At 46.2% G+C, this 25,388-nt stretch overlaps 1 protein-coding gene across 2 annotated transcripts in view; it reads right to left on the bottom strand.

Annotated features, from left to right (window-relative positions):
- The window catches only part of PLPP3 (phospholipid phosphatase 3), a 100,503-nt gene that overhangs the window by 6,017 nt on the left and 69,098 nt on the right, over nt 1-25,388 (bottom strand). For both annotated transcript variants that reach the window (XM_082264825.1, XM_082264824.1), the window contains exon 5: nt 12,050-12,226. In XM_082264825.1, the coding sequence (XP_082120951.1) occupies nt 12,050-12,226 (177 nt within the window). The remainder of the gene's footprint in view (nt 1-12,049; nt 12,227-25,388) is intronic.

Genomic DNA, 25,388 nt, shown 5'->3' with positions numbered 1-25,388 from the left:
TGGATTTACTTTCTCATTATATTCCTGTAAATATTATGGAAAACATATGGCCGTGTGATCAACTTTATTCCAAAAAATTCCAACACGGAAAATAAAGTGCTGACTGGTAACCAATGGCAGCTAATCAGAATTTGCTTTATCAAGGTCCAGCGAGTTGAAGATGGATTCTGATTGGTTGCTGTGGTCGCTGTATTTTGCACCTAATGCTTTGCTCTGTGTATTGGTTTACTGAATGAGACTCAATGAATTCTAATATTTCCTACAATGCAAGCAATCGTATCACAGATTACTGATTAATTATCACATAGAGGCAACATAAACTCTGCATTATTATTATGTAATATCAGCGGCCTCTAACGATTTTCTGATGTCACCGGTCTCTAGTGAATGGATAGGCTGCATTCTCAGTGATGTCACCGGTCTCTAGTGAATGGATAGGCTGCATTCTCAGTGATGTCACCGGTCTCTAGTGAATGGATAGGCTGCATTCTCAGTGATGTCACTGGTCTCTAGTGAATGGATAGGCTGCATTCTCAGTGATGTCACCGGTCTCTATTGAATAGATAGGCTGCATTCTCAGTGATGTCACCGGTCTCTAGTGAATGGATAGGCTGCATTCTCAGTGATGTCACCAGTCTCTAGTGAATGGATAGGCTGCATTCTCAGTGATGTCACCGGTCTTTAGTGAATGGATAGGCTGCATTCTCAGTGATGTCACCGGTCTTTAGTGAATGGATAGGCTGCATTCTCAGTGATGTCACCAGTCTCTAGTGAATGGATAGGCTGCATTCTCAGTGATGTCACTGGTCTCTAGTGAATGGATAGGCTGCATTCTCAGTGATGTCACCGGTCTCTAGTGAATGGATAGGCTGCATTCTCAGTGATGTCACCGGTCTCTAGTGAATGGATAGGCTGCATTCTCTGTGATGTCACCGGTCTCTAGTGAATGGATAGGCTGCATTCTCAGTGATGTCACCGGTCTCTAGTGAATGGATAGGCTGCATTCTCTGTGATGTCACCGGTCTCTAGTGAATGGATAGGCTGCATTCTCTGTGATGTCACCGGTCTCTAGTGAATGGATAGGCTGCATTCTCAGTGATGTCACTGGTCTCTAGTGAATGGATAGGCTGCATTCTCAGTGATGTCACCAGTCTCTAGTGAATGGATAGGCTGCATTCTCAGTGATGTCACCGGTCTCTAGTGAATGGATAGGCTGCATTCTCTGTGATGTCACCGGTCTCTAGTGAATGGATAGGCTGCATTCTCAGTGATGTCACTGGTCTCTAGTGAATGGATAGGATGCATTCTCAGTGATGTCACCAGTCTCTAGTGAATGGATAGGCTGCATTCTCAGTGATGTCACCGGTCTCTATTGAATGGATAGGCTGCATTCTCAGTGATGTCATTGGTCTCTAGTGAATGGATAGGCTGCATTCTCAGTGATGTCATCATCTCTAGTGAATGGATAGGTTGCATTCTCAGTGATGTCACTGGTCTCTAGTGAATGGATAGGCTGCATTCTCAGTGATGTCACCGGTCTCTAGTGAATGGATAGGCTGCATTCTCAGTGATGTCACTGGTCTCTAGTGAATGGATAGGCTGCATTCTCAGTGATGTCACCGCTCTCTATTGATTGGATTGGCTTCAGAAATCAATGTGCTGTATTATATATCAATCAGACCAATGAAGGATAAATTCTGGGTACTATGCAGTCACTGTCCTTTTGAAACGTCTCTTTGCCAAGGAAGCCTGGAAATCCTGGAGCTCCAGCAGTTGATTCAATCATTTAGTTTACAGGCTGAAACAATTAAGGTATGCAGGGAAGACAGAGGCGCCTCTCAAGAAATCCCTTTTAAGGTTCACCTGGTATTTCGGAGTGACAGGCCTGAAATTGTTAAGTTACTAATAGTCTGCCCTTTGCCTCCTCTCTGCAGCTGGGCCGTGTTTGGCTATGGCTGGAGGTTAGACAAACACTGGAAGCTCCCGTGAAATCCAACCTCTGCTGGGCCGGGATATGCTGCTAAATAGTCCTCAGCCTCATCTGGGTCACACAATGAATGGTGGAACGGCAGAAGAAGGGGAAAACATTTTTTTTTTTCTACGTTGGGTTTGGTCCATTTCCTGAAAAATGAGATCCCCACCCAAAAAATAAACTGCAGATTTGGGCTAGGAATGTGCACTCATTATTGGGTCTCTGATCTGTAAAAGGGCGATGATTTTTTTTGCTGCTTTACATATTTCAGAGGTGAAACGGGCACACCGGTCTAACTGGAAGTTATGTTTGGCCAGTGCGAAGTCAATGGGCTGACTGGAGCCCTTTAATTATCTTAAATTCCACAAAAAAATTGAATTATTTGCAAGGTGATATTATTTTCTGTGTCTTTCTAATGTATTTTTTGTAACAAAAATGCTCTTTTTTGCAAAGCAATGGGGCGCGTCACACCTCCCACCTCAGTAGCTGTTCCTACAAAATAAAATGTTTTACATTCCACCGGTAAAAGGTCAAAACTAATATTTTGTCTTTTTTATAACAGCCACAATGTATTAGGTTCCATTTGTATGTTTGTGTTGCAATAACGTGCAGTAATGCATATTTTATGCATTGGGCACTCCAATTCACTAAGCCTAGGATATATTTTCCCAGCGTGTTTTGAACACGTGTTTTTGATGCATCATTTGCACACCAGCACTCATGTAAAAAGGATGGCAATGTGCCACAGGTACTTCTTTGGCACATGGCAACCCAACACTTTAGCTGGTCAACCTCCAGCTTCAGAGGAACTACAACCCCCAGCATGCCTTGTCACACACTGGCACATGTAGTTGCTCTATGACTCTCCATGTAACCTAACAACAAGAGTCATTTGCACACAGACACTCATTTAATAGGATGGCATCATACCAATGGTACTGCCTTGGCGCATTGCTCTATGGCTCTCAATTTAACCCAACAACAAGAGGCATTTGCACACACTCCTTTAACAGGATGCCATCGTACCAATGGTACTGCCTTGGCGCATGGCCGCCCAACACTATAGCTGGCTGACCTCCAGCTTCAGAGGAACTACAACCCCCAGCATGCCTTGTCACACACTGGCACATGTAACTGCTCTATGGCTCTCCATGTAACCTAACAACAAGAGTCATTTGCACACAGACACTCATTTAAAGGGATGCCATCATACCAATGGTACTGCCTTGAGGCATGGCCGCCCAATACTATAGCTGGCTGACCTCCAGCTTCAAAGGGACTACAACCTCCAGCATGCTTCGTCACACACTGGCACCTGTAGTTGCTCTATGACTCTCCATGTAACCCAACAACAAGAGTCATTTGCACACAGACACTCATTTAATAGGATGGCATAATACCAATGGTACTGCCTTGGCGCATTGCTCTATGGCTCTCAATTTAACCCAACAACAAGAGGCATTTGCACACACTCCTTTAACAGGAAGCCATTGTACCAATGGTACTGCCTTGGCGCATGGCCGCTCAACACTATAGCTGGCTGACCTCCAGCTTCAGAGGAACTACAACCCCCAGCATGCCTTGTCACACACTGGCACATGTAGTTGCTCTATGGCTCTCCATGTAACCCAACAACAAGAGTCATTTGCACACAGACACTCACTTAAAGGGATGCCATCATACCAATGGTACTGCCTTGGCGCATGGCCGCCCAACACTATAGCTGGCTGACCTCCAGCTTCAGAGGGACTACAACCTCCAGCATGCCTTTTCACACCCTGACACATGTACTGTAGTTGCTCTATGGCTCTCCATGTAACCCAACAACAAGAGTCATTTGCACACAGACACTCATCTAAAGAGCTCATTAAAAATGATACCATCATGCTAATGGTATAGACGCAGCACATGGCCACCCAACACAGCAGCTGGCAGACCTCCAGCTTCAGAGGGACTACCAACCCCAGCATGAACTGTCACACTCTGGCATCTGCCATTGCTCTATGGCTCTCAATTTAACCCAACAACAAGAGTCATTTGCACACACTCCTTTAACAGGATGTCATCGTACCAATGGTCCTGTCTCGGCGCATAGCCACCCAACACAGTAGCTGGCTTACCGTTAGCTTCAGAGGGACTACAAGCCCCAGCATGCAGTGTCACACCCTGACACCTGTAGTTGCTCTATAGCTCTCCATGTAACCCAACAACAAGAGTCATTTGCACACAGACACTCATCTAAAGGGATGCCATCATATCAATGGTACTGCCTTGGTGCATGGCCGCCCAACAAAGTAGCTGGCTGACCTTCAGCTTCAGAGGGACTACAAGCCCCAGCATTCACTGTCACACCCTGGCACCTGTAGTTACTCAATGACTCTCCATGTAACCCAACAACAAGAGTTATTTGCACACAGACACCCTGGCATCTGTAGTTACTCAATGGCTCTCCATGTAACCCAACAACAAGAGTTATTTGCACACAGAACCCTGGCATCTCTAGTTACCCAATGGCTCTCCATGTAACCCAACAACAAGAGTCATTTGCACAAAAACACTTATTTAAAGGGATGGATTTACTGCTTTGGTGCATGGCTGCCTGACACTGTAGCTGGCTGACCTCCAGCTTCAGAGGAACTACAAGCCTCAGCATGCACTGTCACACCCTGGCATCTGTAGTTGATCTATGGCTTTTGGTTTAACCCAACAACAAGAGTCCTTTGCACACATACACTCTTTAAAGGGATGCCGTCATACCAATGGTACTGCTTTGCATGACCAGGGCAAGGTGTAGGCAGGAAGGGCGGCTGGCCTGGGCGCAATGTTTGTTACAAGGATGGGGGCACCCTGACCCTAATCCTAAGGAAAGGGGGGGGGGCAGTTTGGCATCTTTGCCCTGGGCGCTGGATGACCTTGTCCTGGTACTGCTGCTTTGGCGCATTGGCCGCCCAACACTGTAGCTTGTCAACCTCCAGATTCAGAGGGACAACAACCCCCAGCATGCACTGTCACACCCTGGCACCTGTAGCTGCTCTATGGCACTCTATTTACCCAACAACATGAATCATTTGCACACACTCATTAAGTAAAAAATCACAGCACTAACGGTTTTGGGCCCCCCTGCTCGGCTTACTTATGAAATGATTTTAATACGGACCCAGCTTATCCGTAAGCATACTGTAGAGGACAGGCAGAGGTTATTCACTAAGCACGGGGCAATGAGCGGACAAAGTTTGGTAGCCTAGAACAGCAGACCACAAGCCACATGAATGGAAATCTACGAATAAATGGAAAACAGCACCCCGCTGTCGCTCGTTACATTGTTGCCTTAAATGATTCCGTAGTATTTGTATCAACGCACAGTCATTTCCTGCTTAGTAATTGTGGTGAAGATGATGTCCTCTTCCTCCAATGTAGAAGGTGATTTCATGGCGGTGCAAACCGCCACTGTATGGTGTGCCGCCAAGATGACGCAGCGCCAGGAAAGGCAGAGGGCATGGATGTGATGGAAGAATGACATCATCCCACATTGTGTTCTGTTCTTGTGTGTGACCCCTTTGCTCCACTCATATCTGTGGCATGACACCAGCAGTGGTGCTACACACACTGGCCCTCCGCAGGCGCGGCGGCAGCTCACTCCCAACAATAACTTGTCAGTACTCAGACACACAAGGGTCACGCTCAATTTAGCGCCTGTTTTTAAGGCAGCTGTCAGCATGGAATTGAATTATGGAAATATTAGTTGCTGTTAAAGGGACACCCATTTTTTTTAGCTGCTGATAACACGCCTACAACATTTATTATAATTAAAGCCCAAATCTGGGATATTTGGAATCCCCCCTCTTTGCACTGGGGCTGCACCTGCACTGCAAGCGTTAACTGCTTGTTTTGTCTAGGGCAGGGGTCTTCAGCCTTCTAAACAAAGGGTCAATTTACTGTCCTTTAGACTTTAGGGGGGCCAGACTAGGGCCACTGGCAGAAGAAAATGTCCTCACATTCAGTGGAAGTAAACAATGCCCAATCTTTGGTGTCAGTTGGAGGAATAGTGCCCCATCATTGGTGTAAGTTGGAAGAATAGTGCCCCATCATTGGTGTCAGTTGGAGGAATAGTGCACCATCATTGGTATCAGTGGGAGGAATAGTGCCCCATTATTGGTGTCAGTGGGAGGAATAGTGCCCCATCATTGGTGTCAGATGGAGGAATAGTGCCCCATCATTGGTGTCAGTTGGAGGAATAGTGCCCCATAATTGGTGTCAGTGGGAGGAATAGTGCCCCATCATTGGTGTCAGTGGGAGGAATAGTGCCCCATCATTGGTGTCAGTGGGAGGAATAGTGCCCCATAATTGGTGTCAGTTGGAGGAATAGTGCCCCATCATTGATATCAGTGGAAGGAATAGTGTCCCGTCATTGGTATCAGTGGGATGAATAGTGCCCCTTCATTGGTATCAGTGGGAGGAATAGTGCCCCATCATTGGTGTCAGTGGGAGGAATAGTGCCCCATCATTGGTGTTAGTGGGAGGAATAGTGCCCCATCATTGGTATCAGTGGGAGGAATAGTGCTCCATCATTGGTATCAGTGGAAGGAATAGTGCCCCATCATTGGTGTCAGTTGGAGGAATAATGCCCCATCATTGGTATCAGTGGGAGGAATAGTGCCCCATCATTGGTGTCAATGGATAGAATTCTGCCCCATCATTGGTATCAGTGGGAGAAATAGTGCCCCATTGTTGGTGACAGTTAGAGGAATAGTGCCCCATCATTGGTGTCAATGGAAAGAATTCTGCCCCATCGTTTGAGCAAGTGGGAGAAATAGTGCTCCATTGTTGGCAGATGGTGCTTATGGTGGACTGTTCCTTGTCATTATCACATCCAGTGCAGCCCTATGGACCCTTAGACCCTTATATTGATTGAGCCTGGGGGAAAACATGCTTTATCTACCTTATTTTAGCCCCAGTAATGTCATCACTGAATCTCTGTTGTTCTGTATGCAGGCTGATCATGGCTGGTGGGAGGGGCCAGCAGGGTGCTGTACATAGCTTCCTAAAAACATCACAGCACCCGACATTAGTACTTCATTCAAGAGCTCTGAGTTCTGATGCAAGCAGTGGGCTGGATCTTGGGAGGGGTTATGAAAATATCAAACTACAGAGCTTTTAGTCCGGATGCAAGCAGTGGGCTGGTTCTTGGGAGGAGTTATGCAAATATCAAACTCAACAGCTCTCAGTCTGGATGGAAACAGCAGGCTGGCTCTTGGGAGGAGTTATGCCAGGGCCATTTTACCGAATGGGCATGCTGGGCAGTTGCCCAGGGGGCCCAACCTGCCCAGCGACCCAGCCCCAGCAAAGCATTAGACTTGCTGCAGCTTCTAATGCACATTGTGAGAAGCTCACAGTGTGCAGTGAAATAAGAGTAAGCATTTCAGTCCAGGAGAGGAGGCGGTACAACCGTGCAAGATTGAAGAAAAGGCCGGAGGTCAAGTTGAAGGGCCCCTTGTCCTTCCTTATACCAAAACCATCTAACAATAGTAAGTGCCCAGGACCCGGCTGATATTTTTGGTCCTCCAGTGAAGGCAGCAGTATCTTTGTAATATAAACTCCTGGTGAGGCGGTAGCGTGGTTGGGATACAGAACACAATAGAAGTTTAGGGCTCTGACAGTCCAGCTGTTTCCTATATAAATGAGCCGAGGCCGCCTGGAAAAACACTTTTATCCTGCCCATGTCCTGGAGGATTTTGTAGCACGAATACGGCTTATGTAAAAACTGAGAACGTTTCTGAAGCGACCTACTAAGCCGTCATGGCGGGCCATCTGCATCGCACTTGCTGTCAGACTAACGTTGCGAAACACAAATTTAGGCAATAAAAACGTCTCTACAGTGTACAGGGGAGGAGAAGGGGTCACCACAGGGAATGTCACTGGTGGTCAAGAATGGATTTTTAGGCTCGCAATGGAGCGTGTGCGCATTTTCTGCACCTTTCTCCTGTGTCCAGTGTAGAGCAGCCCATCTGCACCTTTCCCCTGTATCCAGTGTAGAGCAGCCCATCTGCACCTTTCTCCTGTGTCCAGTGTAGAGCAGCCCATTTGCCCCTTTCCCCTGTGTCCAGTGTAGAGCAGCCCATCTGCTCCTTTCCCCTGTGTCCAGTATAGAGCAGCCCATTTGCCCCTTTCCCCTGTGTCCAGTGTAGAGCAGCCCATCTGCACCTTTCCCCTGTGTCCAGTGTAGAGCACCCCATTCTTCACCTTTCCCCTGTGTCCAGTGTAGAGCAGCCCATCTGCACCTTTCTCCTGTGTCCAGTGTAGAGCAGCCCATTTGCACCTTTCCCCTGTGTCCAGTGTAGAGCAGCCCATCTGCACCTTTCCCCTGTGTCCAGTGTAGAGCAGCCCATTTGCACCTTTCCCCTGTGTCCAGTATAGAGCAGCCCATCTGCACCTTTCCCCTGTGTCCAGTGTAGAGCAGCCCATCTGCACCTTTCCCCTGTGTCCAGTGTAGAGCAGCCCATCTGCACCTTTCCCCTGTGTCCAGTATAGAGCAGCCCATCTGCACCTTTCTCCTGTGTCCAGTGTAGAGCAGCCCATCTGCACCTTTCTCCTGTGTCCAGTGTAGAGCAGCCCATCTGCACCTTTCTCCTGTGTCCAGTGTAGAGCAGCCCATCTGCACCTTTCCCCTGTGTCCAGTGTAGAGCAGCCCATCTGCACCTTTCCCCTGTGTCCAGTGTAGAGCAGCACATTTGCACCTTTCCCCTGTGTCCAGTGTAGAGCAGCCCATTCTTCACCTTTCCCCTGTGTCCAGTGTAGAGCAGCCCATTCTAATCTTCACCTTTCCCCTGTGTCCAGTGTAGAGCAGCCCTTCTGTCCCTTTCCCCTGTGTCCAGTGTAGAGCAGCCCACCTGCCCCTTTCCCCTGTGTCCAGTGTAGAGCAGCCCACCTGCGCCTTTCCCCTGTGTCCAGTGTAGAGCAGCCCATTCTTCAACTTTCCCCTGTGTCCAGTGTACAGCAGCCCACCTGCCCCTTTCCCCTGTGTCCAGTGTAGAGCAGCCCATCTAGGGAAAGTGACTGGTTATCACAGGTGACTTTTCAATTGTAAAGTACAGTACATTGTACAGTCTGAGTGATCACTAGAGGGTGCTAGACCGAGGAAATGCTTCCTCCTGCCTGCAACAGACTGATGGCTTCATGGCAGCCTAGGCAAAGTCACTGGGGATGAAGGATGGCTTTTTAACGTTAAAAGATGGATTTCTTTGTAGTTGAACACTGTGGCACGTCATGAATTTGTTTGGCTTAGTGACAGCTCCTCTTTAACCTTGACACTAAACATTCCGAGTAAATATCATGTAATCTTTTGCATTCTTCTCCGTGTTATTCTTTTGGTGACTCTGGCCGCAGTTTCAGATAATAGTGTAGGCGCAGCTTGATTAGCCGTTTGGTTTTTCCACGAGGTTCCCGAATTAAGAGAGAACACATGTCTGGGTTGGGTTTCCAGAGACGGCCGTCTGGTCCCCGCTGCAAGCGTGCAAATTGCATGAGAACAAGAAAAGTGGCTCTAAGCTGCAATCATGGTAAACTGATTTGCACAAATCTCGAATCAAGAGGGTTTTTTTTTCCAATGAAAACAAGCTGGTGGAGATTCCCAGGGTGGCGAGCGAAGCGTCTGCGCTGGGAAAGTCCTTCACCTCCTAAGGAATGGACAGCTGAGACTTGGATTTAGGGAATGTGGATCATTGTTTATATTTGTTGTATTCATATTTTATGATTGTTACATTTTATTTGTATGATTTGTTACATTGTATTCGGATTGTTTGTAACAAATTTACGTTTCCATTCACTCATCCTAGCAGACTCTGATCATTGCATTATGTCAAAAGTCAAGGAGGCGAGGTAACCCGATCTGTGCGGTAATGGCTGAACCATCTGGTTGGCCATATGCACCGGTAAAAACAAAAGTCATACCCGGTCATATGACATTTCAGCGGTGGGAACAATGAGTGCTGGGCGACTCCAGTGCCACCAGGGGCGGGCTGAACTGGGGGGGGGGGGTGGTAGCAGGGTGTAGATTTTCCCCCAGAGTCCTCCAGCAGTGCAGAGGATTTCAGGAGAGGAGAATTAGATAGAGGAAGGTGCAGAGTCCTCCAGCAGAGCAGAGGATTTCAGGAGAGGAGAGTTAGATAGAGGAATGAGAACAGTCCCCCAGCAGTGCAGAGGATTTCAGGAGAGGAGAGTTAGAGAAAGGAGCAGAGTCCTCCAGTAGTGCAGAGTATTTCAGGAGAGGAGAGTTGGATAGAGGAAGGAGAAAAGTCCTCAAACAGAGAAGAGTATTTCAGGAGAGGAGAGTATAGATAGAGAAAGGACAAGAGTTCTTCAGAACTGCAGAGTATTTTAGGAGAGGAGGGTATAGATAGAGGAAGGAGCAGAGTCCTCCAGCAGTGCAGAGTATTTCAGGAGAGGAGTTTTGGATAGAGGAAGGAGCAGAGTCCTCCAGCAGAGCAGAGTATTTCAGGAGAGGAGAGTTATAGAGGAAGGAGCAGAGTCCTCCAGCAGTGCAGAGTATTTCAAGAGAGGAGAGTTATAGAGGAAGAAGCAGAGTCCCCCAGCAGAGCAGAATATTTCAGGAGAGGAGAGATATAGAGGAAGGAGCAGAGTCCTCCAGCAGAACAGAATATTTCAGGAGAGAAGAGTTATAGAGGAAGGAGCAGAGTCCTCCAGCAGAACAGAGTATTTCAGGTATAGAGGAAGGAGCAGAGTCTTCAGGCAGAACAGAGTATTTCAGGAGAGGAGAGTTATAGAGGAAGGAACAGAGTCCTCCAGCAGTGCAGAGTATTTCAGGAGAGGAGAGTTATAGAGGAAGGAGCAGAGTCCTCCAGCAGTGCAGAGTAGTCCTCCAGCAGAGCAGAGTATTTCAGGAGAGGAGAGTTATAGAGGAAGGAGCAGAGTCATCCAGCAGTGCAGAGTATTTCAGGAGAGGAGAGTTATAGAAGAAGGAGCAGAGTCCTCCAGCAGAGCAGAGTATTTCAGGAGAGGAGAGTTATAGAGGAAGGAACAGAGTCCTCCAGCAGTGCAGAGTATTTCAGGAGAGGAGAGTTATAGAGGAAGGAGCAGAGTCCTCCAGCAGTGCAGAGTAGTCCTCCAGCAGAGCAGAGTATTTCAGGAGAGGAGAGTTATAGAGGAAGGAGCAGAGTCATCCAGCAGTGCAGAGTATTTCAGGAGAGGAGAGTTATAAAGGAAGGAGCAGAGTCCTCCAGCAGAGCAGAGTATTTCAGGAGAGGAGAGTTATAGAGGAAGGAGCAGAGTCCTCCAGCAGTGCAGAGTAGTCCTCCAGCAGAGCAGAGTATTTCAGGAGAGGAGAGTTATAAAGGAAGGAGCAGAGTCCTCCAGCAGGGTAGAGTAGTCCTCCAGCAGAGCAGAGTATTTCAGGAGAGGAGAGTTATAGAGGAAGGAGCAGAGTCCTCCAGCAGTGCAGAGTAGTCCTCCAGCAGAGCAGAGTATTTCAGGAGAGGAGAGTTATAAAGGAAGGAGCAGAGTCCTCCAGCAGGGTAGAGTAGTCCTCCAGCAGAGCAGAGTATTTCAGGAGAGGAGAGTTATAGAGGAAGGAGCAGAGTCCTCCAGCAGTGCAGAGTAGTCCTCCAGCAGAGCAGAGTATTTCAGGAGAGGAGAGTTATAAAGGAAGGAGCAGAGTCCTCCAGCAGGGTAGAGTAGTCCTCCAGCAGAGCAGAGTATTTCAGGAGAGGAGAGTTATAGAGGAAGGGGCAGCTCAGAGTATGGTGCAGCTCGCTGTCCCCTCTACATATGATACAACAAAGCCCTCCACCAACTTGTACAATCCCCATTGCAGTAAAACAAACCCTCTTTCATGAGAGTCTCGCTGACCAGGGAAATTCCTGATGAAATGCGGCTCCAGCCTCTCCTCGGCACAATCACACTTTATAAGAAGAAGCATTAATAGAAAGGCCTGGTTATGTCTCAGATCTCGGGGTCACAGCTCACTGATTCCCTCATTAGATACAGCCCAGAATTCCTTCATGCTCCCATATTTATGGGAATTTCAGTCCGGACGATGAATTTCCTGTGTGAAGCGTTACTTACTATGCAGTACGCCACCAGCGCTCCCTGTACGAATCCTGCCAGCACGTCTGTGGGATGGTGCTTGTGGTCCGAGACCCGGGACAGCCCCGTGTAGAACGCCATCATCAGCAGCGTGAATTGCAGGAGTGGACGCAGAAGGCGGGCTCCTCGCCACGTAAACCGCGACTGTAGGTAGAACTGAAAAGAAAAGAGATTCTTCTGTTATTTTCAATGTATAGGACAATATATATACACATATACACTCACCGGCCACTTTATTAGGTACACCTGTTCAATTGGTCGGTAACATAAATTGTTAATCAGCCAATCGCACGGCAACAACTCAATGCATTTAGGCATCTAGACATGGTGAAGACGACTTGCTGAAATTCAAAGTGAGCATCAGAATGGGGAACGAAGGGGGTGTAAGTGGGAGGCAGATTGGAGAGAAATATTCGGTTTGCTGATGGTGTATACAGAGATTTTAATGGACTTATATCACGTTTATTATACTTTTTGTTCTGTCACAGGGACTCTTTTGTTGATATTTAGCGCAACTTTATTTGTTTTTTACTGAATATTTCAAAAACTGCTGATCTACTGGGATTTTCACACACAACCATCTCTCTGGTTTACAGAGAATGGTAGGAAAAAGAGAAAATATCCAGTGAGCGGCAGTTGTGTGGTGGAAAATGCCTTGTTGATGTCAGAGGTCAGAGGAGAATGGGCAGACTGGTTCCAGATTATAGAAAAGGCAACAGTAACTCAAATAACCACTCATTACAACCAAGATATGCAGAATACCATCTCTGAACACACAACACATCCAACCTTGAAGCAGACGGGCTACAACAGCAGAAGACCACACCGGGTGCCACTCCTGTCAGCTAAGAACAGGAAAACGAGGCTACAATTGGCACAGGCTCACCAAAATTGGACAATGGAAGATTAGAAAAATGTTGCTTGGTCTGATGAGTCTCAATTTCAGCTGCAACATTCAGACGGTAGGGTCAGAATTTGGCATCATGGATCCATCCTGTCTTGTATCACCGGTTCAGGCTGTGGTGGTGGTGCCAACACTGGGGAGCTACAGATCATTGATTGAACCATGAATGCCAACATGTACTGTGACATACTGAAGCAGAGCATGATCCCCTCCCTTCAGAGACTGGGCAGCAGGGCAGGAGTCTAACATGATAATGACCCCAAACACACCTCCAAGATGACCACTGCCTTGCTAAAGAAGCTGAGGGTAAAGGTGATGGACTGGCCAAGCATGTCTCCAGACCTAAACCCTATTGAGTATCTGTGGGGCATCCTCAAATGGAAGGTGGAGGAGCGCAAGGTCTCTAACATCCTCCAGCTCCACCATTCTTTGGCATGTAAAAGCTTCCAGTCCAGAATCAGGAAAACTTGTTCAAATAAAACTTCAACATTATGGTATAGAAATACCAATAGGACAATTTTGGGGCTCCAGTGCCATTCTTTCACTCTAGGTGACCGATTCTCTTTATTTATTGCTCAGATTTGATATAAAATAGGTGACTGAAAACCTCCTAAAGACTGCAGATTTTATGGTAGTTTTTCTGGCCTCCAGATTTACAAGACGCTATCAAGTTCAGGGACGGCTCCCCTGACTTCCGCCTGGCTGACAACTCCTAAACAGACTCCCAGCCAGTAAATGTAATTTTAGCTAAATTAGGATCCCTGCCTGTGTAGGCGTCGGCGTGTAAAGGAAGACCTAACGCCTCTCTATAGAAATAATGTGCTGGCAGAAAATAGACTTCATGGAAAGGGTCCATTTTCTAGATGCATTTGTTTTATGTATTCACTAATTAGCTAAAGGAAAACAAAAGGGGAAATAAGGATAAATAATATCTTTCCTGTCTTTGTGCCTAATTGGGATCTGCTGCCTTGTATAGAAAAAAAGAGGTGCTAATGAACAGCGCCCCTAGTGGGGAAAATGTTATGCAGCTAGCAGTGTGCTTGGCATTACTATCTAATAAATATATATTTTGTCCTAAAGAAGACAAGCTTGTGCCTTGTTGAAACAACAAAATAAAACTTTTTCACTGTGTTCACCTTTCAGGGCCCATGGGTGCTGCTTTATTTTGGAATATATACATATACTGTGTATATATATATATATATATATATATATATATAGTATCTCACAAAAGTGAGTACACCCCTCACATTTTTGTAAATATTTTATTCTATCTTTTCATGTGACAAAACTGAAGAAATGACACTTTGCTACAATGTAAAGTAGTGAGTGTACAGCTTGTATCAGCCCCCGTTCACATAGGGGCGATCCGACTTCGGGTGGCGACCTCCGAGGACTTCATAACATTGAAGTCTATGGCGGTCGCCTCCGGGTCGCCCCAAAGAAGCTCCGGACCCTTTTTATAAGTCGGAGCGACTTGTGTCGCTCCTATTAGAATGGGTCCGCAGCTTCCCTATGGAAGGCGACCTGCGGCGACCTGTGAGGCGACCAAGTCGCCTCACAGGTCGCCCTAGTGTGAACAGGGGCTAACAGTGTAAATTTGCTGTCCCCTCAAAATAACTCAACACACAGCCATTAATGTCTAAACCGCTGGCAACAAAAGTGAGTACACCCCTAAGTGAAAATGTCAAAATTGGGCCCAATTAGCCATTTTCCCTCCCCGATGTCATGTGACTCGTTAGTGTTAGAAGGTCTCAGGTATGAATGGGGAGCAGGTGTGGTAAATTTAGTGTTATCGCTCTCACTCTCTCATGCTGGTCACTGGAAGTTCAACATGGCACCTCATGGCAAAGAACTCTCTGAGGATCTGAAAAAAAGAATTGTTGCTCTACATAAAGATGGCCTAGGCTATAAGAAGATTGCCAAAACCCTGAAACTGAGCTGCAGCACGGTGGCCAAGACCATACAGCAGTTTAACAAGACAGGCTCCACTCAGAACAGGACTCACCATGGTAGACCAAAGAGGTTGAGTGCACGTGCTCAGCGTCAAATCCAGAGGTTGCCTTTGGGAAATAGATGTATGAGTGCTGCCAGACCATACGCCACACACTGCATCAAATTGGTCTGCATGACTGATCGTCCCAGAAGGAAGCCTCTTCTAAAGATGATGCACAAGAAAGCCCGAAAACAGGACAGGTTCCTCTCAGAACAGGCCTCGCCACGGTCGACCAAAGAGGTTGAATGCATGGGCTCAGCACCATATCCAGAGGTTGCTTTTGGGAAATAGACGTATGAGTGCTGCCAGCATTGCTGCAGAACTGCATGGGCTCTAACCCTTCCCCCATTGTAGCTGAAACAAAATAAAAAAAACTCTGGCTGGACTGGACTTCCAGATATGCAATGCAATATTAGTAATATACCACATGGACCAATAATAAATTGGCTACAAGTCTTTCTTGGGTTTGTATATAGGCACTGAACACATGGGGGCATATCCAGCACCCATGTGTCTCCAGGCTTCATCCAACTAGTTTTCAGATGATAGACAGACAGACAGACAGACAGACAGACAGACAGACAGACAGACAGACAGACAGCCTTGTACATAGGTAAAGCAATACCAACAACTCATGTGTTATGAACTGAGAATGTAGCTTCCAGGTGCCATCATCGGTCGCAAGAACCCAAGAAGAACACTTCCAATCGGTTTTCGCTTAAGTCCCTAAGCCAGACCTTCTCTAGTACCTTGACACAACCATAAACATCAAAACCAATTGAAGAAGCTGTGTGTATAATATTGAGCCAAAGAGAAAAAAAGTATTGTCTATTGTTTGCTCGCCGTTGTTCCGGCCTATACTGCGGCCTCACCCCTCTCCGTAGGTTTCTGTGGGAACCATTTGGAACAAAAGGTGAAGAAAAAATACAGGAAAGTGGGATAGCTGGATCCCTGGAATCCCAGCAGTCTGTGGAAGAGCAGACCTCGCTGTGCAGGACAGGCGGTTGTCAGGCCTCACTGACATTTCACACCCTTCCTATAGGAAGGAAGCCTGAGGCCTAGACCTTGCCGCACAGTCCTGAGGTCACTTGTATATTTTTATATTGTCTCCTGTACACCCGGAAACACATGCACAAGGCGCAAGAGCCATTCTGATGAGAAATAATTACTTTCTGACACTCGTAAATGAGGGGCGTCCATGGGGCAGAGCTTTACGCGCTACCCTCTCATGGCGTAATGTGCCAAAAATAACCGACCATTGTTTAAAGGGAATGGCTCAGTGGTTACTATCGCTCTAAAAACTATTTGTCCGAGACACTTTGTAAACAGTATCTATGAACAGTTTATAACAATAAGGAACATGTATAAACTGTACTTAGCAATAGACAAATACAACTGAGCAACGTTTGTTAAACAGAACTTTAAAAGTATCAATTAGAAAATACAATTTTTGTTTAAAGATTCTGGATTCTCATTGTCAGTTTTTATATATTTTATCTTTATTTATAATCGTTATCATTGATAATATCATTTTATCTCTACCTTTCTACTTTTTTTATTACTTCTTTTAGGTCTTCTTGCTTTCATATTTACAGAACTTGTTTAAGATATAGAAGGGGATTTCATTTTATTTATTAAATAAATATATATTTTTTTAAATTTTTTGTATATTGGAGGTCATAAGATACATTATAGTCACAAAACAGTATCAAAAGGCTAAAACAATAAAGAATGTGAGGTATAAGATGTAGTGCAGCTTAGTCTTGTTTGCTCGCAGGAACATTTTTATATAAGATGTATGGCAGACTTTCCCAACCTTTTTACCCCCTAAAATAATTTTCAGGTCTCGGGGAACCCTTACCAAAACTGATGCGTGGGGGGGGGGGGGCAAAAGTAAAAGAATGTATGCCCTGCATTGGTGGTCAGAATGCCACAACCAAAATGTTAATTGGAGTCATGCTACTGGCTTTTCCACTTGGAACTTTAAAGGCACCATCAAATGAAAAGTCAATCTTCCACAGCTCAAGGAACCCCTAGCAATCTCTGGAGGAACCCTAGGATTCCACAAAACCCAGGCTGAGAATAGTTGATGTAGGGTTTAAGTATTGGGATTCGGAGTAGGTCACATTCATTTTTTTGGTGAGAAGCTTTGGGGATCTCTGGTGGTTCCAATAACTTTTTGTTATTCTAAGGGGGAGACTGTGGACAAAGATACATAGGGAAGAGGGGGTATCAGGAATTGGAGTGTGGTTAAGCAGTATGAGGAATATTTAGGCGTAAGTTAGGAAGAGGAGATGGTAAGAGGTTGCCTTCTCCAGAGGTACAATTGTAGCATAGTCATCTAGGGGAGGGTTTCTTAACCAGGGTTCCATGGAAGCCTAGAGTTCTTCCAGAGGTTGCTAGGGGTTCCCTGAGCAATTCTAAGAGGGAGACTGTGGACAAAAATACAAAGGGAAGAGGGGGGTATCAGGAATTGGAGTGTGGTTAAGCAGTATGAGGTAAGAGAGGGAATGAGCAACGTTTAGGCGTACGTTGGGAAGAGGAGATGGTAAGAGGTTGCCTTCTCCAGAGGTACAATTGTAGCATAGTCATCTAGGGGAGGGTTTCTTAACCAAGGTTCCATGGAAGCCTAGAGTTCTTCCAGAGGTTGCTAGGGGTTCCTTGAGCAATGAGCAATTTCTGTCTCTCAGTTAAGTTCCCACTGACACCATTGATCTTTTTAGCTATCTGTAAGGGGTCATTCTTCCCAATGACCACAAGTGTAAGGAGAATTCTTCCCCCTGACCATTACACTAATGTATTATGAGCTGTAGATATAGTAACTTTTAGTAGGGGTTCCCTAAAACAGGAAAGTTATTTTAACCACTTTACCCCCAGCCACTGTGCTGCTACTGCGGCACAGTGGCTCGTTCCCGTCCAGCGACGTAGACCTACGTCGCTGGACTCCTCCCCCTGTAGGCGGCGCTCGCGCGCCGCCAGAGGCACGCTCCCGCTGTTTTCAGTCACAGCGGGAGTCGGGCCAGGGGAGGATCAGCGGCGATTGCCGCCACTCTTCCCCGATCGTCAGGGAATCGAGTGAGGAGATCCGCCCGCCTGTGTAAACAGAGCGGGTGGATCTCCTAAGTGACAGGGACTGACAGATCGGAGTGTTCAGCATAGCTGAACATCCGATCTGTCCTTCTGTCACTCAGTCACCCCCCCCCCCCACACGTCAGTAAGCACCAGGCATACATTAACCCCTCCCTCTCAAATAAAATTAACCCCTTCACTGCCAGTGTCATTTTTACAGTAACAGTGCATATGTATAGCACTGATTACTGCAGTAATGTCACGGGTACCCCCAAAAGTGTCAAAAATGTCAGTCAAGGGTCCGATCTGTCCGCCGCAATGTCGCAGTCCCGCAAAAAAAATCGCAGATCGCCGCCATTACGCGTTAAAAAAAAACACCAAAAATAACAGAAATCTTTCCCGTAGTTAGTAAACGCAATAACTTTTGCGCAAACCAATCAAAATACGCTTATCGTGATTTTTCTTACCAAACATAGGTAGCAGAAAACAAATTGGCCAAAAATTTTAAAAAAATTTGATTTTTACATTATTTTTGGGGGGAATTTCAAATAAAAAAATGTTAAAAATATTGTTATTTTTTCAAAATAAACGCTCTTTTTTTGTTAGCGCACAGGTGATCAAATACCACCAAAAGAAAGCTCTGTTTGTGGGAAAAAAAGGACGTAAATTTTGTTTAGGTACGGCGTCGCACGACCGCGCAATTGTCAGTTAAAGGCGCACAGTGCCGAATCGCAAAAAGTGGCCTGGACGTAAGACAGCAAAATCCTCCGGTGGTAAAGTGGTTAAGGGTTCCTCTGTGTTGAAAAGGATGAGAAAGGCTGATTTAAGGTGTTTTTCCAGGTCAACGTTGAATTTCGAAGTTTAAAGTGTATCTAAAGCCAAACAATTTTATTTTTTATTTTTTTAAATTTATTTGGTCTTGGGTAGAGAACTTGTCCAATTTTCCAATGGGGAGATTTTCATTCTCCCTGGGGATACAACAGGAATCAAGAACAAATTTCTCAGAGGTGAGGAACAATCCCTACTAATCATCAGAATGTGTCAACAACTGGAAGATCCCCCCCCCTTGAGACAAACTCTGACCATTCGATTGTTAACTGTATGTTCTTCTAGGTTGGTGTTTAAATAAATAATTTATAAACCCTGACCAGTTAGGATGTATTTTTGTATTTGCTTTTTATTTATGTTGTATAATATGTATGTTTGTGAAGCTTCTCATTTATCCAGGTCATGGTAAATCTAATAGTAGTTATTAACATCCAACTGGACTTGATCTGTAATGTCACGACTCCAAATAGCCTCTTCCAATAAAGTCACGTTGAACATAGTCCAGTAGCTGAAGTATTCCAGTTGACTGACTACTACGAGATAAAACACGTATCCTCACCGGAAACTTATATAAAACCAGTTGATGAATAGTGAGGATCCTCACTATTGTTTTTTTTTTCAGGAACCAACTGCCCCGTTTATTAGGTGATCTGTGTCCTGTATGTGTTTACACTTTCTTGCCTTTCCGATTTTTCTTGCAAGATCGGCATCTTTGCCTTCCTACTATTATACCCGTGACTGATGTTGTTTGTGGGGTGTTGACGTCAAGTGACGAAACCTTTCACATCCCGTTGTCGCCCTCTGACCTAGGAAGAGATGCATCCTTATGTGTCAAGCTATCTTAATTTATGACGTTTTAGGTACTAATGATGGTCCTGGTTGTAAAAAAAAAGTGCATCCAGCTTATGGGGAAAAAAAAAAAAACTAAAAAAAAGGTTTTATATTGGTTGAACTAGATGGACTAGAGGCCTTTTTTTCATCCTATGTTACGAAGTACATTATATCATATCCCCTCTCAAGCATCTCTTCTCCATCGCAAGATGGTGAGCGGGAACACGAGTTCCTCCTACACAAAGTGTGAATGGGGCCTAAAGAGCGCATTTTTTAAAAATCCTTTTTCAGTTTCGTTCGGTTTTCATTTAGGGAATCAGCTTTACTGCAATCTTCTTGCATGACACAGAATAATTGCTCATGTCAATAGGTTTTGCATGCGCTGCAAAAAAAATCTGAAAATCCCCAAAAATGAGCCATGAATAGACTAAAGAGTTCCTCCAATATGAAACCCTTTTACAGAGGAAGCTCCATTGTTGTAAACCAAGTCTCAAGTTTCAGAACAAATGCAGATGAGCAGGAAGAGTGATTGTGCCATTGTTTAGCCGTAGTCACCCTTATCACTCGGCCAGGTCTCGCTGACCTCTCTGCACACCTTGGCAACCAATGGAAATCGGCTGTGATACTCGGTGATGGGCAGGCGTCTGAGACCATTCATAAACAGACCACACAGGGACCTCTGTCAGTGTGCTGACCCTATCAACTGCCACAGGAAAACAATGCCACCAAGATAGCCATCACCCGGATGGTGATAGGGGTTATCTGATCTGTTTGGAGACCCCCCAGCACCCATTCATCCTTCCCTTATCCAAGATGGAGATAAAGGGGATAGCCAGACTCTGATCTCAGGGGACAGATCAATAAGGGGTCAGAAGATCATCTTATCCAATGACCAGGACCGAAACTCAGAGCTAACAGCACTACAAACGTCATTTTCAACCTTTTTAAGAGGTTAGAAGATCATCCCATCCAATGACCAGGACCGAAACTCAGAGCTAACAGCACTACAAATGTAATTTTCAACCTTTTTAAGGGGTCAGAAGATCATCCCATCCAATGACCAGGTCCGAAACGCAGACACTAACAGAACTACAAACATCATTTTCAACCTTTTTAAGGGGTCAGAAGATCAGCCCATCCAATGACCAGGACCGAAACTCAGCTTTCAACATTTAGGCTGAATTTCAGTCTGCCTCCCTTGGTGGTCAACCACCCCCCTTAGGTGCCACCATTATGGTGCATGCACAGATATGTCCATGTGCTCTGCCTGGCCTTTAGATCCTGGCAGATCTCATTGGCACATTTGCACACATGCAGGTGATTTACTGGTCCAGTGCAAAGACAGGGAAGGTTTCGGACTTTGCATGTGCAGATGGTCGTAATTTTCAACCTTTTTAGATCCACAGCTTTCAACATTTAGACTGAATTTCAGTCTGCCTCCCTTGGTGGTCAACCACCCCCCTTGGGTGCCACCATTATGGTACATGCACAGATATGTCCATGTGCTCTGCCTGGCCTATAGATCCCGGCAGATCTCGTTTGCACATTTGCACACATGAAGGTGACTTTCTGGTCAAGTGCAAAGACAGGGAAGGTTTCGGTCTTTGCATGTGCAGATGGTCAGAAAAACAAGCCAAAGTGCCACAAAGCTTTTTCAGGACCTAAACCCTGATGCACATCTGCGCATGAGCAGAGGACGGAGAGAAATTCTCACCTAGGTACCATGCTAAAAAAAAAAAAAAAAAACAATTGTCTATTTGTAAAAGAGGAGGAGGTATGGTGAAGGTCCCATTTACGTCTGATGATCCTGCCATGAAGGCTCTTGTTGAGTCACTTCCTCTTCTTGGGTGACAACCGTTTGTCCTGGTTTCCTGGCTGTGCTCCTGAGTTGTCACCCTGTCTCAGGGGCTTCCAGTGGAGACTACAAGTGAATATGTCCTTGTGGTCTCCTCCAAGGATGACTGTGACAAGGTGACAATGCTCTGCCCTGGTTTTCCAACTGTTCACCTGAGATGTCACCTTGTCTTAGAGGCTTCCAGTGGGGGCTACAAGTGAATATGTCCTTGCGGTCTCCAGCTGGGTTGACTGTGATGGTGACAACAGTCTGTCCTGGTTTCCCAACTATTCTCCTGAGTTGTCATCCTGTCTCAGGGGCTTCCAGTGGAGGCTATAAATGAACATGTCATTGTGATCTCCAGCAGGAGTGACTGTGAAAAGGTGACAAACACTCTGGGTTGACTGCGATGGTGACAACAGTCTGTCCCGGTTTCCCAGTTAAGCTCCTGAGTTGCCACCCTGTCTCATGAGCTTCTAGTGGAGGCTACAAGTAGATATATTCTGTGTGTTTTCCACCAGAGTTGACTGTGACAAGATGACAACACTCTTCCCTGGTTTCCCAACTGTTCTCCTGAGTTGTCACTCTGTCTTATGGACTTCCAGTGGAGGCTACAAGTGAATATGTCCTTGTGGTCTCCACAAGGGTTGTCTGTGACAAGGTGTATACGCTCTGTCCTTGTTTCCCAACTGTTCTCCTGACTTGCCACCCTGTCCCAGGGGCTTCCAGTGGAGACTACAAGTGACTATGTCCTTGTGTTCTCCACCAGGGTTGACTGTGACAAGGTGACAATGCTCTGCCCTGGTTTCCCAACTGTTTCCCTGAGTTATCACCCTGTCTCATGGGCTTCCATTGGAGGCTACAAGTGACTATGTCCTTGTGTTCTCCACCAGGGTTGTCAGACAAGGTGGATACGCTCTGTCCTTGTTTCCCAACTGTTCTCCTGACTTGCCACCCTGTCTCAGGGGCTTCCAGTGGAGACTACAAGTGACTATGTCCTTGTGTTCTCCACCAGGGTTGACTGTGACAAGGTGACAATGCTCTGCCCTGGTTTCCCAACTGTTTCCCTGAGTTATCACCCTGTCTCATGGGCTTTCAGTGGAGGCTACAAGTGAATATGTCCTTGTGGTCTCCACCAGGGTTGTCAGACAAGGTGGATACGCTATGGCCTTGTTTCCCAACTGTTCTCCTGACTTGTCCCCCTGTCTCAGGGGCTTCCAGTGGAGGCTACAAGTGACTATGTCCTTGTGTTCTCCACCTGGGTTGACTGTGACAAGGTGACAATGCTCTGCCCTGGTTTCCCAACTGCACTCCTGAGTTGTCACCCTATCTCAGGGGCTTCCAGTGGAGACTACAAGTGAACTTGCCCTTGTGGTCTTCAGCAGGGTTGACAGTGACGCAACTGACCCAGGAATGGTTGGCAAGGGACCTGGGTGTCTGGGTGTCCTGGGTGAGCTTTTAATCAAAGTTTTTCTTTTTAAACATATATACGGGGGCACCTTACTGGCTCATCCATCTTTGCAGCACCCAACCTACTTTACAATGATAACACGTGCCTAAAGTGATACAAAAGCCATAAAGGAAGCACATCTGCCAAACTCATGTAGCGTTCGCGCCACCATCATCAGCAGAAAACGATGGGGCCCCTTGGTCCGCGCTCTCCTAGCACCTAATCCCGGATAAGCCCCCACGTTCTCCTTCTGCACCCTGACAAATCCTATATATCAGACACAGGAACATCGCTCCCGTCGGAGAGTCCTGCCATATATCACGGTGCGGCAATAAATTCCTCAATATCTGTGAAAGTCGAATATCACGATGCAAAGCCTTTGAAATGCGGGTCAGACCTCGAGTATCATTGCGGCCGCACCTCATGAGGGAGACGGGGCAGAGATGGGGGGAAATGAAACACCTGAGTAGTGGCGGCACAATAATTCCACCCAGCTGCTGATGGGGGACATTATTTCGGGAGGGGGGGGGGGGACCGTCCGACACCGGCAGCCATTACTTCCTTAACCCCTGCAGTCCCTGGGTTGGCTGACTCAACACTGCGAGCTGCAGCTCCTCAACATCTCAAAGAGGACCTGTCATTGCTCTGTGAATGGACCTCCTATACACAAGAGACACGCTCAGCGACTGGTCTGCTTCTGACACCGCACATAGTGCACATCACTGGAGTACAGATGTAGTAGTAGTGTAATAGTGGTGTAGTAGTGATGTAGTAGTAGTGTAGTAGTAATGTAATAGTGGTGATGTAGTAGCAGTGTAGTAGATGTGCAGTAGTAGTGGTGTAGTAGCAATGTAGTAGTGGTGTAGTAGCTGTGTAAAAGGGGTGTAGTTGCAGTGTAGTAGTGGTTTAGTAGCAGTGTTGTAGCGGTGTAGTAATGGTGTTGTAGCAGTGTAGTAGCTGTGTAATAGTGGTGTAGTAGCGCTGCAGTTGCAGTGTAGAAGTGGTCTAGTAGCTGTGTAATAGAGGTGCAGTAGTGATGTAGTTGCAGTGTGGTAGAGGTGTAGTAGTGATGTCGTTTCAGTTTAGTAGTGATGTAATTGCAGTGTAGTAGAGGTGTAGTTGCAGGGTAGTAGTGGTGTAGTAGTAATGTAGTAGTAGTGTTGTAGTGTTGTAGTAGTGATGTAGCTGCAGTGTTGTAGTGGTGTAATAGTGATGTAGTGGCAGTGTAGTTGTGGTGTAGTAGTGATGTAGTAACAGTGTAGTAGCAGTGTTGTATTGGTGTAGTAGCAGTGTTGTAGTGGTGTAGTAACAGTGTAGTAGCAGTGTTGTTGTAGTGGTGTAGTAACAGTGTAGTCGCAGTGTTGTAGTGGTGTAGTAACAGTGTAGTACCAGTGTTGTAGTGGTGTAGTAACAGTGGTGTAGTAGCAGTGTTGTAGTGGTGTAGTAGCAGTGTTGTAGTGGTGTAATAATAGTGTTGTAGTGGTGTAGTAGCAGTGTTGTAGTGGTGTAGTAGCAGTGTTGTAGTGGTGTAGTAACAGTGTAGTACCAGTGTTGTAGTGGTGTAGTAACAGTGGTGTAGTAGCAGTGTTGTAGTGGTGTAGTAATAGTGTTGTAGTGGTGTAGTAGCAGTGTTGTAGTGGTGTAGTAGAAGTGTTGTAGTGGTGTAGTAACAGTGTAGTAGCAGTGCTGTAGTGGTGTAGTAGCAGTGTTGTAGTGGTGTAGTAGCAGTGTCTACTCTTGTGATTTGTAGCTTGTAGAGGGATCCCACAGGTATGCTATATACATTCTGCAGTTACAATGCTGCAGGCTGGAACAATATAGACGTGTAATAAAATCCATACCTGGAATTCAGCTTTAAGCCTATTGGCTTCCTGGAAATGTGAGTCATGTGTTGTGTCGGGTTCAATGCTCTCCTCATATCTCAGAAAGATAATCTGTGCTATAAAGTGCACAATGTGCCTCCTTATCACCCCGTACACACAGCACAGGCTATGGTAATAGTCATGTATAATGTATGTGTTTGCTCAGTACTGTAGGTGGAATTATCTCAAGGGGGCGCTCACATCCTCATTGGTGTGTATTTGTCCTCTATGACACGGGTGGGGGGTCTCATACACCCCCTGGGTGGGGGGTCTCATACACCCCCTGTGCTGCCCGGTGACTGCACTCCACTACTCCGCCCATCTCTCACTCTCTACTCACTGCATAATAATTACCTGCAAATCCTTCCGCTTCTATAATACTGGAAATCAGTGCAAATCCCACCAATCAGCTTTTCCTATTTGCTCCCATGTGGTGTGCGGATATTTTGCCTTCTCTGGTCCCCGCCCCTGCAATGTCACCACTGGGTCTCTGTGCTTCTCTATGCAATGCAGGCAGATCATGGATATCGTGTTTCTCTCGGAT

The sequence above is a fragment of the Pelophylax lessonae genome, assembly GCF_965119305.1.
Source record: "Pelophylax lessonae genome assembly, chromosome: 8".
Lineage (NCBI taxonomy): Eukaryota > Metazoa > Chordata > Amphibia > Anura > Ranidae > Pelophylax > Pelophylax lessonae.
This window is presented reverse-complemented; position numbering and strand designations above follow the sequence as displayed.